General features: G+C 46.7%; 1 protein-coding gene across 2 annotated transcripts; it reads left to right on the forward strand.

The window, feature by feature from the left end:
* Positions 1–1,209: 1,209 nt before the first annotated feature.
* On the forward strand, positions 1,210–18,532 carry F3 (coagulation factor III, tissue factor). Of its 2 annotated transcripts, XM_069641208.1 has the most exons (7): positions 1,210–1,567; positions 3,327–3,441; positions 8,138–8,322; positions 10,990–11,174; positions 11,283–11,445; positions 13,625–13,686; positions 16,177–18,532. In XM_069641208.1, the coding sequence occupies exons 1-7, from the start codon at positions 1,504–1,506 to the stop codon at positions 16,198–16,200; spliced, it is 798 nt and encodes a 265-aa protein (XP_069497309.1). In that variant the 5' UTR covers positions 1,210–1,503; the 3' UTR covers positions 16,201–18,532. The 2 variants fall into 2 exon arrangements, with proteins under 2 accessions (XP_069497309.1, XP_069497308.1); XM_069641207.1 differs by lacking the exon at positions 13,625–13,686 and having other exon boundaries at positions 1,225–1,567.
* The last annotated feature ends 491 nt before the right edge of the window (positions 18,533–19,023 follow it).

A 19,023-nucleotide genomic window follows, 5' to 3' on the forward strand; every position in this document is an offset into this window, starting at 1 on the left:
GATTTCAACCCAAAGTTTCAAAAAGAACTGTTGCAAACAAAATGGGTTTCCATAGAAAAAATCGAATTCGAAAATACCTATAGAAGTGACCAAATTGTGTTGGTTGAATTGTTTAGAAATGTGTGTACATTTTATTTAAAAAATAGGTGGGGTAACGGTATAAGTTAAACTAGGTGGGAGTGGGGGATCTACCCTTGAATTATAAAAAAGGGGGGGGGGCACCAAAGTAATTTTTGTTCTTCAACAAATAAAATGTGTTCATTTCTAATTAGGTATTTTTTTCGGTTATTTCATGGACAACTAATGGAATGACTACCAACTATAGCTGGGAAAGTATGTGCGCAGAGTGGTGCTAAATCCCGGCTTCGTCACCTAACCAAAGTGTGTGCCCCCAGACAAATCATTTTATCTCAGTGTGGCTCATTTGCAGTGATGGCTTGTCCACTTATTTATTTATTGTGTTTATTGTGCATTTGTAAGGCGCGTATACATCCAGTAAATTGTCTTTCAAAGCGCCCACAGGGCAACGGCGATGGAACATGGGAATAAAGGCAAATGTAACAATGAAAGAGAGAGGCGCCCCTACTAGGCCTTGTGAGCATTCAGGAAGTGAAAGTGCCGAGAGAGGGGAAGGGATGAGGGAGGGGGGGGGGGTTAAGTGCTGGGAGTAACAGGGAGGGAAATGCTAGGAAATAAATTGCAAACTCTTAAGTGACTGGCAGAGAACATTTGGCGAGGATGGTCAGCTGGCAATAATTCAGTTCGAGGGAATTCTGATTTTGGCCAAAAAATGTGGTGGCTGCTGAAATTCTGGATTGGGGGGGATGGGCGGGGGCGTGGAGAATTCCTGTGAATATGTGACAGCATAGTGAAGGGAGCCCAAAGCAACCAATCATGACTCGAGGAGCTTCCACGCACACCCCAGGGAAATCTTTCAAATAATGGTTTAAAATGGTGCATCTTACAGCAAATTTCTTTGGGAAATTGTGTGAAAAGTTACACCGTTCTGGCAATTTTATACAAGGGTTTGAATGCGTATAAGACGATCGCAGCTCTATACAAAGCACGTTGGCGGGAGATGCAGACAGGACCTAATCCTCGCTGCGCTTGGGACCTTTGACAGCCTGTGCAACAGCTCCACCCGGCGGCCGGCAGCAGCATTGCACCCCGTTCCCTGTGCAGCAGCGGCCGCGGATGGGGAAGTGAGCCGTGACTCATTCTCCGGCAGCACCCACTCATTGGACTTTCCTCTGGCCGGGCCAGAGATAAATACGCGCTGCCTTCCAGAGGGAGCAGTACAGACTCAGCACCCGCCACAGAACGGACATACAACAGACCCGGGCATAACACCAGAGTCGGAAGGGCAGCGCCACTAGAGCCGGCACGCAGAATAATACCCAGCAGCCGCCCACCTGTCCCTACCTCCCCGGAGCCGAGTCCCGGAGGACACTGCGCACCAGAAGCTCACGGAGAGCATAGACAGGACCCTACCCCGGCAGAGCCATGAGCGTGCCCCGACCCCTGCTGTTCTTCTGCTGCCTCTGGTACCTTTGCGACGCCGCCACAGGTGAGAGCAGCGCCCGGGGCGGGTGCTTCGAGCGCACTGCATGCCCGAGGACGGGTGTTCCACACGGGCATCAATCGAGACGCCCACGGATAAAAGGCACTCGCCTGGATAAGAATGCCCGCACGCACACCTGAGTGATACCTACACACGGCTGGGTAACAATCAGCACACATAGCTGGGCAACCTCGTCCTCAGTGCACACCTCTGTGGTAAAATGCACACGCGTTGGCAATACCTGCACACACCACCCACAATGTGCAATGTGGACCCGTCTTGAATCGCACCACCCCATCGAAAGTCCTGATTTCCCATGTACCCCCCACCACAGAGTTGTAGTCAGATGCCCTGTTTTTTGGACCTGGAACTGCGCCCTTGTGTTTTTTTTTTTAAACAGGACTTGAGCTCTGCCACTTCCCAGCACCCCCTTCGTGTGTGCAAGATCTTTACTAGCTTTCTGCTTTTAATTTGCCATGTCTGTAAACAGTGCCCTGCCCTTTGACCTTGACAGAATAATTGGCAGCGGCAGCCAGGGCCATGTGTTATGTTCCAGTGACCCCGGGAGTGGCCCTTGGGTTTAATGGCTCTGTCAGTGGATTAATCATTGAAAGGTGGACGTTCTGCCCGACTCAAGTCCCTTTCAGCCCATGAAGTCCCGGGCCTGTCATGGCGGCAACCGCCACCGTGCTTCCCTGTCCTACGCTTCAACCGCTCAATATGGGGGTGGGGAGAGGGTTCATTGCGAAAGAAGGCGCCCCCTCTCATAGCCGCACTACAGCACTTAAACCCCCGCCCCCACACCTACCGGGCCCTCCACCCCAGCGCCTCATGCGTGACCCACTTGGGCAGAATCTTTGCAAATAAGCTTTAAACAACGGAAAACGCTCTCAAGTGTTTGCATTTTTGATTCTGCAAACGTTGCTTTAATGTTATCTAGTGGTCAAAGTTGCGCAGTTAGTCCCGTGGAATGTCTCGTATATTATCCAATCATTATCTTTTGGTGTTGGATTGGAATTGTGTCTCCTGTGCAGGTCTGAGTCTCTGGTCTGGGAACCCCTTAGGCGCTATGTGGGAGTATGTTCGTCCAACGGACACGTGGGGGTATTATATAGACCAGTACCTTTGTCTGTGTACGTTTTCAGCTCTGGCTCAGATCTGGCTCGTGGAAGTTTTAGCAGAGGGTCCCCTTGTATTGAACAGAAGATTAAATGTCGTGTTTTACTAAAGCCTGATTTATAAAAATGTTTTAACATGGGAAAGTTCCATTGAAAACATGTTCGTAAACCAGGCCCTTCATGTCGGCGTTTTGCCCATCACCTCCACTTTAGGGCAGATAATACAAACTGAAGATCAGTGTGAGGTGATTGGCACAGAATCACACACTGTGGGCTAGTGGAGAAGCAGCCGGGAATGAAGGGCCTTCAGGAATTGTTCTATTGGTTCGTTTTCACTGCTGCTTCCAAGATTGAGTTCGGGGACTCGGAGGTCAGGCGGCATCACGCCACTGAGCCCCGGTTTCAGTGTAAAGTGGCCCTGTACATGGGCGGAACTAGGGTGCATGGGCGCAACTAGGGTGCGTGTCCACCGCAAGGGGGGGCGCTGCTTGCCTTTGCAGACAGAAGATAAGTTATCAAACGCCTGGTGCACTTGTTTGACCCTTTAAGAGCTTAGAGCTCTGTGGGTGTAATTCGCTCCTTGCGGTTTTCTATTCTGTAGATATGACTTCTCCGGGTTAATAAGAGACATTTCACACCTTTTGCAGGTACTGAAGACTTCCCCAGAGCCACGAACATCACCTGGATTTCCGTGAACTTTAAGACGATACTGGAGTGGCAGCCGAAACCAACGAACTTTGTGTACACAGTTGAAATATCCGGGTAAGTCAAGAGGGCGCTTTGCACTGTGATCTGATAGATTATTTATAACGCGCTTAATAGCCAGAGTTTTCTAAACGCGGGCCCAGGGATTGAACCTGTGTTGCTCCGTGTCCTCTTGTTTCCAAGGCGAGCATGTTGCCCCTGAGCTAACCTCCCAAGACAATCTAAGGGCCTAATTCACAGAGTGTTTTCCAATGGGTTTTTGCTATTATAAAAAGTTCAGCAGCTCTACGGTTTGTGAGAATGTGATTGTGGGTTAGTCCAAAGAGGGTCAGATGTGGTAGTGAAATCAGACTTTGGGGTAGTTGAGAGGTATCAGGGCAAACCCTGTTTTTGGGCTGACGCGTCGACCAGTTGTTTCCCTCGCCATCTAATGCCTGAGACTTGTATCTGTAATAAGAATTGATATTTCAGGCATCAAATCAGATTGACTGGACATGTTATCTGTGATACGGGGAAAGCCTCCACAGTAACTTAATCCCCTTGATACATTTGTTTCTGTTTTGATAGGAAGGCTTCTGCCTTTAAGCACAACACTGATGCACAACTTGCCAAAATGGGTTGGCGCTGTGAGCGAAGCAAGCCTGGGTAGTGTTGTATTTTTGATGCCCCTTTTTGCTTTTTACGTTTATATGCATTCGTCTCTTGATGATCGAGTGCGGCGGCACTGGGTGAATAGAAGCCGCTCCCGGATATCCGCGAGGCACACCTTGGCTTGACGAGCCCGCCCTGCCCTTTGGCCATGGAACTGCTGAATAACTCACAAGACAAGTCCAGTTCATGAGCCGATGAGAGACTTGGTCTGGCAAACCCTGCTAACCCAACTCTAAAACCTCCATTTGATGCATACACTTCCCCTACAGAAACGCACGCAGCCACACCTCTGCGCAACAATCCGCACGTACTTCACCACACTGCAACAACATACAAACAACACATAACCCTGCACATGGGAATCGCACCTACCCGAAAATCGCACCTAAGCTCAGCGGACGTTGCAAATCGAACTGAAGCCGCCAACAGGACATCACAACTCTCACTTTCCTATTCCCATATACCCTACTAACCCCTCCCACAACCCCCGGTACGCCTATTTCACACTCTCCTTTTCAGATCGGCGAGAGCCCACTCCGGTGGTGATGGTGCGCGGTACAAATACCCTTTAACATTAACATCTCTGAGTGGGCTTGTGCTATATACTAAAGTAGGAAAGCTACACTGGGGGCATGGGTGCGGCTGCTTAAAGAGGTGAAGCCAAGCATCGCTAAAGGGTGCCGGGGGGAGCTATAGTCCCAGGTCTTTTAGTTGTAGCCCCGGATAGAAGCTCAGGGACTACAACTAAAAGGCTAGCTAGCCCTGAGTCCCGCCAATCCGGACATTACCGTAGCCCTGGATCTTTAACAAACCAAGCAACACACCTGGGTGAAGGGATTAATACATCGTGGGCCTGATATACACATTTTCTTTAAATGGGATTGTGGCCCCTTGTGTTGCTGCTGATTTTTAACAGTGCAACCCTAGCTGTGGGGTAACGGAGCACTGTGCAACAAGGGGCTGTAGTCATGGGGTACAATAATATGGGTAAAACGAGGAGAGACTGATAATGGTACAGCCAGGACTCTCAAGTTACCCCTTGCCATGTGCAAGGTCATTCATTCCTGTTTTTTCCTTTAGTTTCTGGGCCATGGAGCTTTTTCCTTTCCCATTTTCACTCTACGAAAACTACAAGTCCCAGAATTCCAAGAAAAAGCAGGACTGGATGACATTCTCATGCATGGCACAGGGAAATTTGAGGGCCTTGGGTACACCTAGAAGGACTAGAAAGGGGGGGTACAGGTGGTCCCAGTGCTAGGGTTCACCAGGCAGGTTTTGGAGCCCTTCTCATGCACATCTTTTATTTGCCCTTTTGGTTTTGATATAGCTAAACTCCAGGACTGTTGGGTGCAGGCAGATCTGCTTTACTGTAACAGGATCACCAAACAGGAAGCAAATTCAGCTTTGTGAATGAGAAGTGTGTCACATGTCCTGCAAAAAAGGGGGAGTGGAGAGCAAAAAAGGGGGAGTGGAGAATGTGCAATACTACAGGAAGTGTGGCCAGAGGATGGCAGGGCCCAGCCCCCCAGTGACTGGAAGCTCACCTGATCCCTTGGGATACATTGACTTGATTCACAGAAATTCATAGGTTCCCTTTGGCCAAATAGTCTGAATTTACAAAGTCGCTGCTGAGGAGGAAATGACCAATTGCAATAACCCTACTCATTTTGGCAGACTAGGCCCCACATGTCACGTCACTTCTTGGCCATTTAGTTATTGAAATGATATGCAAAGAGCACACTTGATGTGCTGCACGTGCAGGAATTTAGATCACACCACTTGGATTTCCTGCTGTGTATTTACAGGGTTATTTCCCCCTTACACATATTGCCTCATTACGAGAATGGAGGTAGCTGCTCCATGGCTGCCTCCGTTCCAGGCTCCATTACCGGGTTCCTGCAATGGGGACTTACCGGGTTACTCCGACATAGGACCTTGCAGGAACCCCATCCCCATTCCCATTGAGCCCCCATAGGGCTCAATGGGAATGGGGAGGGAGGTAATAACTGGCAGATTACATCTGGCCCGTTATTGCCTCCCTCTTCCCCTCATGGGACCCAGAAAGCACGCCTGGTTTTACCAGGCATGCGATCCGGGTCCCGCGATGGGAAGCTCGTAATCGGCGCTCCCGGAATGAAGGGGGCCGGTCCCGTACCGGCCCCCTTCATTCCGGGAGCACAAGCCTTATAATGAGGCCCAATGGGCTACAAGTACCAGACTGCAAAGTGATGTACGCTTAAAAGCAAGGACACAAATGTGTGTCGTGTTGTGGGGAATGTAAACTTTGTTCCTGCCTGCGATGATCGGCACACACTTGTGTGCCAGTGGCTACTGACTGAGATGGGTCCATGCACTGCAGCCGTGCCATTTGGTAAGCAGAACAGAACCACATGACATTGTTTCCAAAATACACAGACTATTGAAGTGTTCTCCTCCAGGGAGGGTCAGTGAGGATTCCAGGATGCAAATTGTGGTCTCTTGTGTTACCCGACGTCAACTAGTGAGTTAAGCAGTGCTGTCAATTGGCAGGTCCTTGCCAGTCCTGAGTGCCTGCACTGCTTTTATTTGAAATGAAAGACTTGGGGCCTGATCATGGAATTTGTAGCGCGGTGCAAAGTGATTTTGAACTGCCAACAATTAGTGCAGGCACTTCTCAGTAGGAAGACAGTGCTTTAAATGGAGTAACAGCACTTCTGAACAGTAAGCAGGTACTGTGGGATAATGAATTCATGCACTCCTGTGTTTACATTTTAAGCCCTGGAGTTAAGTGAACCCCTTCTAGAGAGTGGCCCTTTAACAGGTTCTATTAAGTGAAAAGAAAGCTGTAGCGCAGGCATCATCAACAATAGGCATTCCAGAATATTCCCTGCTTTCATGATGACTGATCTAGTTTCCCGACCTGTTCTTCTGCTGTTTACTTGACCACCCCTGTATTATAATTATCATTTTATAACGTGCTTACTACCAGCAAGTGGGTTCTAAGCGCGGGATCAGGATTGGAGCCCGTACTGCATTGTCTTGCTTCAAAGACAAACGCTTTGCCCCGGAGCTATCCTTCTACCCTATTGAAGAAAAGGGTGCATGGGGCCTCCAGAAAACCTTCTCAGCGGCTGCTTCATAACAGCAGAGCACCTGGAGGCCGCATGACCAGCCCACCTGAACCGTTGCAGTCCTTCCTGTGCTGATTGCAGTAGCTCGTTGTTTGCGCGCGGTCTAGTTCTTATGAGAAAACCACTGCATTGAAACGGGGCCCATCTATTTTCTTTTCTAGGCAAATCTTGATCGTTTTTGTTATTTTTGTGGAAGACGACCAGACTTTTCTTCGATGCGTTACGACATGAGGTGCATTTAGCAAACGCAAGAACGTTGCACTGGCCCCCCTGAGACCGTTTCTCCAGGTGTCGGCCATTAGCCCACCAACACATATCCATTTCACCAGGGAGGAAGCGGCTCAATCACCGTTTTGTTTTCTAATCAATCATTTTTTCCCCCAATCCGCTTTTGTTTAGAAAATCTCTAAAAGATTTTGAGCGTGTCAAATGTTCATGTTCTTCAAGCACTTCCAATGTTGCCAGTTTCCAGTTGGGGGATGGGAGGAGCTGCAGTTGTGGATCAGGGCTACTGGTTCGACATTCAACCACTTGAGCAAGCACCGTACCACATCTCCGCTTGGGAATCTCGAATCTTTTCGAGTTCACAGAGGATCAGCACACTGTGTGCCCGTCTAAAGTGCATTCTTGCTGCGACATGAAGAGTGGCTTGTTTGCAGAGTTTTTTCTTAACGTACAGAAATATGCAATGTTATGTTTTGTAATAAATGTGTTTGCATAATCTATCCATGCCCTTGCATGGGCTCTGAGTGTATCTCTAACACTGTTTAAGAGGAGATGCTCTTGCGAGGTGGTTGAACTCTTGTTTAAGATTCCAGTCAGTAGAAGTGTGTTCTTGTCATGGTTCCCCCACAAAGACTATGGCATCCACCTGAGCAGAAGTCTGCCCATCTTGTAGCCATTGTCGCCCCTAAATCCGGTCTGCATACACCGTGGCTAGATGCGAATCCTTCCGACTGCCTAACCCTGACATTATCCCCATTTTCTTTCAGGCAAAAAACAGACTGGAAAAAGAAGTGTATTTACATCACTGAGACGGAGTGTGATGTCACAGACCAACTGCAAGACGTAAATGACACGTATCGGGCCCGCATCATCTCTTCATTGCCAACAATCGGGGAGATCCCGGAGGAGCCCGTCAACGCTCTTTCACCACCATTCACACCTTACAAGCAAAGTAAATATCCTTCCTCTAGTGCTTTCACCTGGAACTGCACCCCTAAGATGTCCGCATGCATCTCACCTGATTGATGTTCTGTGGTTATCAATCTTTCCGTCGTGCTGGGTTTCTTATAGGAGGAGGGGCTTGCGGTTCTTCCTGAAGCTTTACAGGATGACTCTCTTCTTTTGTGTCTTTTTCCTGAAGGTGTTCTTGATCTTTTGCCTGTCTCTTTGTGCCCTTCCGGGACAGTGTTTGGTGGTTATTGATCTCTGTGTCGTGGTGGGTTTCTTACAGGAGGAGGGGCTTAAGGTTCTTCCTGAAGCTTTACAGGATGACTGTCTTCTTTTGTGTCTTTTTCCTGAAGGTGTTCTTGATCTTTTGCCTGTCTCTTTGTGCCCTTCCAGGACGGTGTTTGGTGGTTATCGATCTCTGTGTCGTGGTGGGTTTCTTATAGGAGGAGGGGTTTGCGGTTCTTCCTGAAGCTTTACAGGATGACTCTCTTCTTTTGTGTCTTTTTCCTGAAGGTGTTCTTGATCTTTTGCCTGTCTCTTTGTGCCCTTCCAGGACGGTGTTTGGTGGTTATCGATCTCTGTGTCATGGTGGGTTTCTTATAGGAGGAGGGGTTTGCGGTTCTTCCTGAAGCTTTACAGGATGACTCTCTTCTTTTGTGTGTTTTTCCTGCAGGTGTTGTTGATCTTTTGCCTGTCTCTTTGTGCCCTTTTGGGAACGGTGTAATCCTGCAACATCTTTCTCAAGCTCTCGCTGATAGCGTTGTTGGTCCTTCCATGGTAGTGTGTTTCTGATCTCTTGGCACGTCCGGTGGGAGAGTGTTGGCTGTTTTGCTGGGAGGGACATGACACCCAGTGACCGCTTCCAGCAATCTGTGATCTCTCTCTAGCTCGTGTTGGTCACTGGGGGCAGATGTATGTGTAGCTTTAAGGATGTATAATTTCAAGTGGACTTTTCCAGCAGGGTGGGGGTCTGTGTGGAACCTTCTTTATGTTCTAGCGGTGAAACTTTGAATACAAACGCGGTTTCTACTGAGTGCTCCATAATTCTTCTGAGGATACAGAAGGTTCCGGTTTTTCAAATATTCTTTGCTTGCTAGCATTCCGCTGGCTCTCCACGTTTTTCACGGGCTTTTCAGCTAGTGTGCCCAGTTGCAGAAAGTTGCAGTAGCCCAAAGGTTGCCACCTACGATGACTTGGTGCCATCAGGCCTGTTTGGAGCATTTTGAATGCTGCTAATTACGTTTAGAGGGGAGTGCCCAGCGGTACCATCTCATTGACCTATCTCCCATTTATTGGCATCAGAAGGGCAAGGATGTCCAATGTATATGTTCAAACTGATATTTATTTATTTATTAGAATTTATAAAGCACACAACAGCCCTGCGGCATCGAGGCGCTGTTACAAGACAACATACTTAGTTACAGAATACATGTACACATACATATTTACAAAAAGAAGTGATAGAACTGTTTAATTTAAACGGGTAGGCATTTTCTCTGCTGCCTCTTCTGTCTCTGCTCCCTGTGAGCGGGTGTGGGGCAATTCCTTCACAGAGACATACCTGGCTGGGAATGGTAACATCCACATTGGTAAAGTCAGCAATCGGCCACCCTAGAATGTACATCAGAACTGTGCAATACTGTCGTTGCAGTTAAAATGCACATGTTCCGCCGTGATACCTCCAGGTTGGCTGGAATCATCCACTTGTCTAGTGCCTTGCTCTTTCCTCCCCTTTTCTGGCTGTCACCCTGATTCGCCTTTTGGTATTCTATTTCAGGGGTCTGCATCCTTTTGCTTTCTAGATGTTTTGGACTACAAGTCCCATGAGGCCTAACTAGAGCCCAGTCCTTAGAGAGGGATCAGGGGAGTTGTAGTGCAAACCATCCAAAGAACCGCAGTTTGTTTCATGACCTCGGTATAGTTGAAATTATCGTTATATACATTTGCAGGCACTCAAAAGGACTAAGGGGCCTTTTGTGTTTGTTGTCCGAGGGTGAAGGCCCACGTCAGGTGCCTTGGTTTACATTTACACAAAAATCTTTCCTATTATATATTCCAAGGGTTCTTTAGGGTAACTGGGAAGTATGGCACCTGCCACCACATATGTTGCATCTTTGTTTACAGTATGTTTGCCCTGAACGAAACCTGTTTTTGGCAGCAACGCCTGTATTATTCAAGTATTTTCCACATTGGTTAGCACATACCACCATTAGTACCTTTCGCTATCCTGTGTTCTACTGTGTATAAGTGGCCCTTTAAGCACAGCTAATGCCATTCGTTATGCTTGGTCTCCTTTTTGATAGCCCTTTTTACTAGTGTGCACAAGGAGCTCTTTGAATACAGATACTGCCATTCGTTGCGCCGGGTCTCCTTCTGGATAGCCTTTTTACTACTGTGCATAAGGAGCCCTTTGAAGCACAGATAATGCCATTCGTTATGCTGGGTCTCCTTTTTGATAGCCTGTGTACTACTGTGTATAAGTGCCCCTTTGGAGCACAGTTAATGCCATTCGTTGTGCTGGGTCTCCTTTTTGATAGCATGTGTACTACTGTGTATAATGGGTCCTTTGAAACTATCAAAGCACAGATAACATGCTTCTCACTGCTTATTCTCCTTCACGTGTGCACATGTAGAGTTTATTAAGTGCCCTTTGTGTCTTGGTTCGTTTCAGCAATCATCGGAAAGCCAAAGATTCAAAGTTATCAATTCAGTGATGACAAGACTAAACTCATAGTCGAGATTGAAGACCCAATGTCACCCTACCGCTTGAATGGAAGCTTCCAGAGTATCCGAGACTTCTTAAACAATGACCTGCGCTATACTCTCTACTACTGGAAAGCTACAAGTACAGGCAAGGTAAGGCACAGCCAGAGCAGGCATGCACGACCAAGCTGAACATTGTGTCAAGTTCTTTATAAGCAAACAAGCCATGCCGCGCCCTTAACAAGAATGCTCTCCTTCCAGAAACAGAAAACGTCAACAACCACCAAAGTCGAAGCCGGTGTGGACAAAGGGGAGAGCTACTGCTTCTACGTGCAGGCCACCGTTCCCTCCCGCAGAGAAAACCGCGAGAGTCAAGAAAGCCCGACCCAGTGCACCAGTCAAACCGGAAGTGGTGGTTTAGATGGTACGTATCTTCGAAAGGAAAATCTTTTGCACGCAGGAAGTGGGCTGAAACGCAACAACAAGTTCAGCTAGAACTGTTTCCCATAAGGGCAAGTCTATCCTGCTAAAGGAACACACAAGCACACATTGATGATTTTGTGTAAACCTTGCTTATTATAAAATAAGAAAAATGTTTAGAGGACATGTTTGGAGATTCTAGAATTTTTGAAGATCAGTTTTAATTCTTAAAAACACAATTGTGAACCTGTATACGCAGAGCAAGAAAATCCACTGTGTAAAAATGATTCGCTAGAAGTATTCCTAGGTCTCCTGAAGACTGCCATGTTATGATGACATGGGATAGAAAGAAGATTTGGGCTAATATCCTGATATATTTCAACATAGCTTCAACCGAATTCAGAGGGTGAAATGGTAAAATGGTCAGAGCTTTCAAGATCTGCCTCTTTACAATAGGTCATGAAATGCAAAAGCAGCTTCTGACCTTTGGTGGCCTTGCCCTGGCGTGTCCCTGAGGCTTCTGGGTAGAGTGAGCCTCCCTCCTGATTAACAAGACACATTTGAAAAATGGCTGGTCCTTTTTTGAGGGTGGAAGACAGATTTAGGGGGGGAAGAGGTGGGATCTCACCCGATGGAGGCCTTTTCGGTAGCCCTGGAGTGGTTCATCCATGGGTGCCCCACACCAGCATGCATTCGTTGCACCTACATGTAGCATCTTAACTACTGGCTCAAACTACTTTTATGACCCAGATCCAAATTCTTCATCTTTCTTCATTGAACCCTGGACAGCACGTGCATGGCTTATCTAGGGATTCAGCTGGTGGTGGAAGTAGTGAAAACTCTATTTTTCAAAGTATCGCAGTATTGAGCCATTTCGCTGTGCAGTGGCTCACGTTTCTTGGCCTGCCTCTCTCCACTGGATGTTTGTCTGTCCTGGGACTGCAATGAGCAGCAGACTCTTCCAAGAAGGGGGGCACCTTCTAGTTCCACTCAATTGCTACAGCTACCAGCTCTGTCAGAAGCTCTACCTCTTTCAGCTCTTAGGCTGCGGTGCAGACGTTGCCGTTCCCTACTCTCGCTCTCTGCAGAAGTCCACTCCTACGGCAACCAGACTTCTCCTGTCATAACCTCTCCATCCTGCCACCTTGGCTTTTTGTCTCTGCAGGCCATGCTAGACGCTGCAGGGGGGTCACTCTTTCTTGCTATACGTTCTCTCCCAGCCAATCTTTGTGGCTGAACTCTCTCTCCCATTCCGTTTGATGTATTGTCTGAGGCTCTCGATATGTGTTTGAGGCAGATGGGAGATTCAGGCGCGGTTCCCACATCTGTTGCGTGCTAGGAGTAGATGGGGTAACATGTCCTTCTGGTAGACCCAGAGTGAGAGAAAGACAAGTTTGACAAAGAATTGCGGTTGGGTACAAATTTAGCTGAAACCAATTTCCCTACCCCTTCCCGCTTATGCGGATTTGATTTTTCTGCAGCATGGCTGGAACCAAATAACGAGCGTAGTCCAATCCGCGTGACTATCAATGCATCGCTTCGTAAACGTGCCAATGTTAATGATCTCATGGATCCCTCAATCTATTTGGTTTGTTCTCATCTGCTTGTTGAAATGGATCACAGGCTGGCATGGGCGCTTTACTCTCAAAAAACATTATTCAATCCAGTCATTTGCCCATGAACAGTTTCTATGAAGCAAAAAGGCAATGTATCCTGTGGCATTGCAACTCATGGCAGCATTAGCATATATGCAAGCGGGGGGCAGGGAGGGTGGCCGAGCCTTAGGAAGGCTGAAGATGCATTTGGCGGCAGTCTTCTGGCAAAGCTCTGCAGACACTCTGGCATTGCCTCCGATCTCTGATTTCCCCATTTTAGATCATTCTATTCTGTGTAACCTTTATCTCAGGATGTTGGTGAAATGTGTACCAGGAGACCGCCCCCCACTGATGCTTTGCAAACCAAGCTCTTGTTGCACAATGGTTTTCTACCACTGACCAAGTTTTAGTTCCAGCATGGGATTTCCTACTTTAGGAATTGACCAAGGGCGATATCAGACACACATGTATTCTGGATTGCCTAACAGTGACGGGCGGGCAGGTAAGGCACTCGGCCTGACTCTGCAAGGTGGAGAGACTTGCCAACTGACTTGGCACACGCCTAATGCATTTCTCTTGATCTTCCAGGTGGTTGTGATCTGGTGAGATACCCTCATGTAATTGGGGTGCTCTGGCTTTCTTTCATTGCGGTGAGTCCTTCCTTGCGGCAGCCGTAATTACATTGGGCTTTGCAAGCATGCGGTTGCACTGACACAGGCAGCATGCTGTTTCAGCATGTCAGTCTGGCACATCACCTCAGCTAGACCTTTTCAGAATGCATCACTTTGAAAATGGCTTGCTTCGTGGTGGCGGGGGGAGTTGAGCGGAAGTCTGTCTGTAAACGTACCTCTCGGGTTCATGGCAGCAGAGTTGCATAGGGAAGCAAGGCACCAAACAAAAGCAACAAGGAATCATACATCAAATATAATGCCAAAGAAGTAATAAACATTGGTCACAAGTTTCTTGCGCTGTCATCATTAGGAGGACATGAAGCAAGTGGACAGTGTGCGTTAATCTGGGGTTGGGAGTGACATTTTCCTTCGAAACATGGAGGCAGATATTGTTGCTTCCCAGAAGTGGGCGTCCATCATGGGGTTGTGGGAAGCCAGAGGGTGGCGAGGTGGTCAGTGGTTTTGTTTTATTCACTGTTCTTAAGATACTACATTGGCTCCACCCAAAGGCGCACAGTGCGGTTGGTGACAGAATGCCAATGCGGCTTGTTTCCATGGGCCTCAAACCTAACCACACCTTTCCCCACAAGGGGCGGAGGGCAGCACCGAGAGCCGGATGGGATGTTGGGTATGCCTGCAGCCCCTGATTGGAAGATCTTCCACCGTCGGAGGTTTCGATGCTCCGATCTGTACTGGTCGTTCTTGATTCAAATATCTGCAGATGACTCTCTCTGCTCCCTTATTGTTGACTTCCCCTGCCACTTTGTGTTTGGGTGGTTTAAACAGGTGGTTTGATGAACCATACTGTACTGCGGGTCTCCACATTTTGGACAACATTGGTCAAAGGGATTTACTCAGCTTATACGTGCCTCAGCTCCCGCACGTGCGCTCTTTCTGTTACTGATCAAAGTGGCTGTCTTTTAGAGGGGTGCTTTCCTCATCTCCCCTATGACGCCAGGCCCTATTACTAAGAGCGATAAGCAGGTGGGAAGTCAGATTGAGTATGGAACCTGTGATATCAAAATGTCTACAGTAAACTCAAGGTACAAGAAAGACTGTACACAAACAAGGAGTTGGGGGTCATCCATTTTACAGAACCAAGATCCGTAAAAGAATTCACAAAATGGCTGTCAGGGTCCTTCGGTCTGTGCATTTGGAATTGTGAGTGGTGACTGTCTATTTGATGGAGTATCTCAATGCTTTTGCAAGCACGCAGAGTATGCGTACTGTACCCTGCACACGCTCTGCTGTCACCAATATCTCCTCTACTCCCATCCAAATTCATACACCCCTGTGTCACAAGAGAGAAGGTTAAAACCAGTATTGGATATTTGAATGTTAGTGTGAGCAGTTTGGCTTTTTGGTTTTAGCATCAAACGTCTTATTCGACCAAGGCATCTGAGCTCGAGGTAAACAAATGTACACTTTCTGACACAGCAGAGTCCATCAAAAGGCAAAACTGAGAAATTGCTGCCTAAGTAGGTGAAAATCCATTTTTGTTTTTATAAATCACTACTTTTAGTGTACTGCAAGCAATATAACAAATAAAAAGTTTCAAACGAGCTGACTGTGTTTGGCAAAAACAAAAACACCCTCGTAACTCTTAAAGAATTAAAGAAAAATGATTTAAAGTCCATTTTTTAAATAACTGACCTTATATTTTGCAAACTTATGAAGCAGTGGAAAGGTTTGACGCACTTAGTCCTGTATAAAATCGAACAAAATTCAAGGTACCAAAGAGATCAAAACTTGATTTTTGGCAAAGTGTTGATTACATATCTTTTACCAAACCCTATCTTTTTAATACTTGGAAGTAACTTTTAAATGGATAAGCAAAACTATATCGTGTGTTTTTGTAAATAGAAAGTGCTGCATTTAACATATAGTGGCAACATAATTAGGGAGTTTTAAAGTTGGAATAACTAGTTTCCGAGTTGGACAAGTTCCATTGCATTCGTTGGGGCTTCTGGTAAAAGAGAAGACGGGGTGAAGTGGCTGGCACTGGAAATCAGAGCTGCTGGAGCAATCTGCAGCTCCATGAAAGTCCCACGGGCGGGCCACGCCCTCCAGAAGCAATCCCTCCTCTCATTGGTGGGCTCTGACGTTCTTGCGCCAATTACCACATGAACAAAGCCTAATGCACTTTTCCTGTAGGGAGCGGCCCCCTTACATCTGATAACTCCCTCTGCTACAGGAACAAACACGCTCTCTGAGAGTTGGAGGCCATTTCCCATGAAAGAATCGTATTTTTTTTAGCAGACCTAATCACTTCAGAGCCACTCCTGGCGTGAACTAATGCTGTACTTTATACTCTTGTGCAATCTGTTGAGAACTTTGCTTAGTGTTGCACAAGCGGCACAGCCGGATGAGTGGTTAAGGCGGCCATCGCCTCCGGGCCAGGCCAGAGGTGTACAGTGAACATGTGCTTTTAATAAACTAACCAGACCCCGTTTTCCTTTTCTTTTTCAGGCTACGTTGTGTTCATTGCTGTGATCATCGCTGTGGTACTGATTATTGTGATCGCCATCGCGCTCTCCGTCACCCTCTACAAGCGCAAGAAATCGAAGAAACAAGCTGCCGAAAAGGAGCACCTACCACTCAACCATGCCTAGGAGCCATTTTGTTTTGCTGCTGTTCTACACTCTGTGTCCGCGACTCTGACTTCAAGCACTTACTGTGTGGTACTTCTGAGAAAAAGAACACTATTTGTTTCTGTTTGTGGGTGTTAACTTGGAGCTCGCGGCCTTTGCTTCGACGTGAAGGCGCTCCTCTCCGTTTCTGTGAAACGTTTGTGCTAAAGAGTTCCTTTGTGCTTATTTTAGTAGCACATGTCGGTGCCGGGTGACCCATGGTCACCCGCGCCTGGGTAGCTTTATGAAACACTAATTATTTCAGTGCCTGACCAAATCTCGACATTATTGTAGTCCTGCTTTCAAATATTAGTGATATTTTAGTGGTGGTTTGCAGGGTACATATGTTTTTTGTTTTTTCTTTTCTGTTGTCTTGGTTAAGGAAGGGGTAAGAAAATGTTGAAATAGTACCAAGCTACCTCAGAACACAGTAGGCGCCAACGTGACAGTGGCATTCCACTGGGCATTGCAGGTAACCTCAAGAACACCCTCAAAATGGCTGCTGCGCTTAGACATGGACCCAGCAGGGTTTTTGAACATTCTGTGTGCAAAGAGTGGCATTCTTATCCCCTAGGATGTGAGGGGCTCAGACTCAAGGAACACTTTGATGAAACTATAGACAGGTGATGACAATTATGCTGCACATGACAGACCAATGATTTGTGTTTCTATCGGGTACTTTCTACCAATTAACTTTTGTCGCATGTGAAATGCTTGCTTGTAAGTGGTGCAGGACTTTCTTGCCTTCGGCATCCATGTATCTGTTGATCACGGGCTGTGGCCGTAGTGCATTGCGGAATCCAGTGACCCGTGGTTGCAATCAACACCGATCAAAACTAGTTTCCTACATCCTGATGCAACAACTCCTACATCCTGTTCACCCTACCCCCCCACCCCGCCCCCAAACACACAACACATATCCATATGAATTATTGAGGTCTTTTGAAGCTGCTACATCACCCGAGATCCTTCATATCTGGGGGGATTGAGCAGCTTTGTAATTGGGAAGCACAATTTGTGTGTCAACGCCACCCAGAAATAGCATGGTGGACCATGTGGCGCGTGATCTTCCATGTCTGTTTCCTAAGTTGGTGTCTTTCATAGCCCCACCCATATTCCTCCGACTTAAACGTTCTCGTTCGGCACCCTCATGCTAGAACTGAACCCCCGGTCTGAGTACAATCAAACTTCAGTGCCTTTGATAGCCTTTCAGATGCCAGAGTGACTACTTTCCTTCTGCCATCTGACCGGCTTGCAGAGTGGACCGAGATCAGGGCGATGTGGACACCCTTTTCCTGTTCCATAGACTCATCTGCCATTACATTTAGAAATAGCAACTCTTGTTATATGCAGTACTACGAAACATAAAAATGGCAACAATATAGAAAAGTGATTTTAACTCTATCCCCATCAGTTTGTAAGATCACAGCACAGGTTTGCTAGGCACGCTTTCCTAGAAGATCTCATACCTTTGACAAATCTAAAGTATACATTTTGCCAACATCGTTTCCATTTGACAGTGTACATTATAGACCGTGTTTGGTGCGAGACAAATCGTGTTTACAACTAACTCCCAAAGTGTTGCATGGTTAGGAATTGGACATGGTTGAGCATAACATAAATTGAACACACCGTAACGACTCTAGGTTTGAATATACGTTAACGAGCAAGGGCATAGATTTGGGGAACAAAAATTGATTTGATTAGACAAGATCCACAGCATTGTAATTCCTAAATGTTTTTTTTGAAAAATTCCTAACACTAGCTTGCTCCAGCTTGGAGAGACCCATTTAAAATAGAGAACAGAATTTCTGATTAACACTGAAATGCACTGATTTTAACATGCCAAAATATATAGGAATTAATGGTTGCACCAAATAAGGCGTGTCGATTGCGCGCCCGGGGCGTGCAGAGTGTGGATGAAGGGGGTAAGCAAAAGAACACCCTTACTTATTATCCTCACTTGACCAGGTACCTGCAAGCATTCCGCATTCCATGCGTCTTACTCTTTGTGATTTGGGGTACTTCAAGCTATGATAATCAGTATTTATGTATGTATAGATGTGATTTTTATGAATGGGAATACTGTTTTATTGGTAACATTTTATATATATATATATATATATTTGTATATTTTGGAATAACTTATTTTTTCACATGTGTTATTATAAAAATAAACTATGAATGGAAACAAACGAATGGCTCGATCAGTATCGAAGGAATGACGCGGGTGCCAACATTGTATTTTGTGGATGCCAGAAATCAAACTTGTGCCGCCAACTGCGGTTGTTCTTTAATTGTATCTCTATCGTGTAAATTACTCCCAGCCAATGGGATTTCCTTCCATAGGTCTTTTGCACGGTAGTTTATATATCAAGATGAAGGCCATAGGAATTACTCCCAGCCAATGGGATTTCTTTCCACAGGGATTTTGCAGGGTAGTTTATGCTATCAAGGTAAAGCCCATAGGCATTACTCCCAGCCAATGGGATTTCTTTCCTCAGGGCTTTTGCAGGGTAGTTTATGCTATCAAGGTAAAGCCCATAGGCATTACTCCCAGCCAATGGGATTTCTTTCCACAGGGCTTTTGCAGGGTAGTTTATGCTATCAAGGTAAAGCCCATAGGTCACACTCAGTATTAGACCTGGCGCTTTGGAGCGCATTTCTGACCAATGAATGAATCGCT

This window comes from Ambystoma mexicanum, chromosome 1q (assembly GCF_040938575.1).
Source record: "Ambystoma mexicanum isolate Mex_15411 chromosome 1q, UKY_AmexF1_1, whole genome shotgun sequence".
NCBI classification, from domain to species: Eukaryota; Metazoa; Chordata; class Amphibia; order Caudata; family Ambystomatidae; genus Ambystoma; species Ambystoma mexicanum.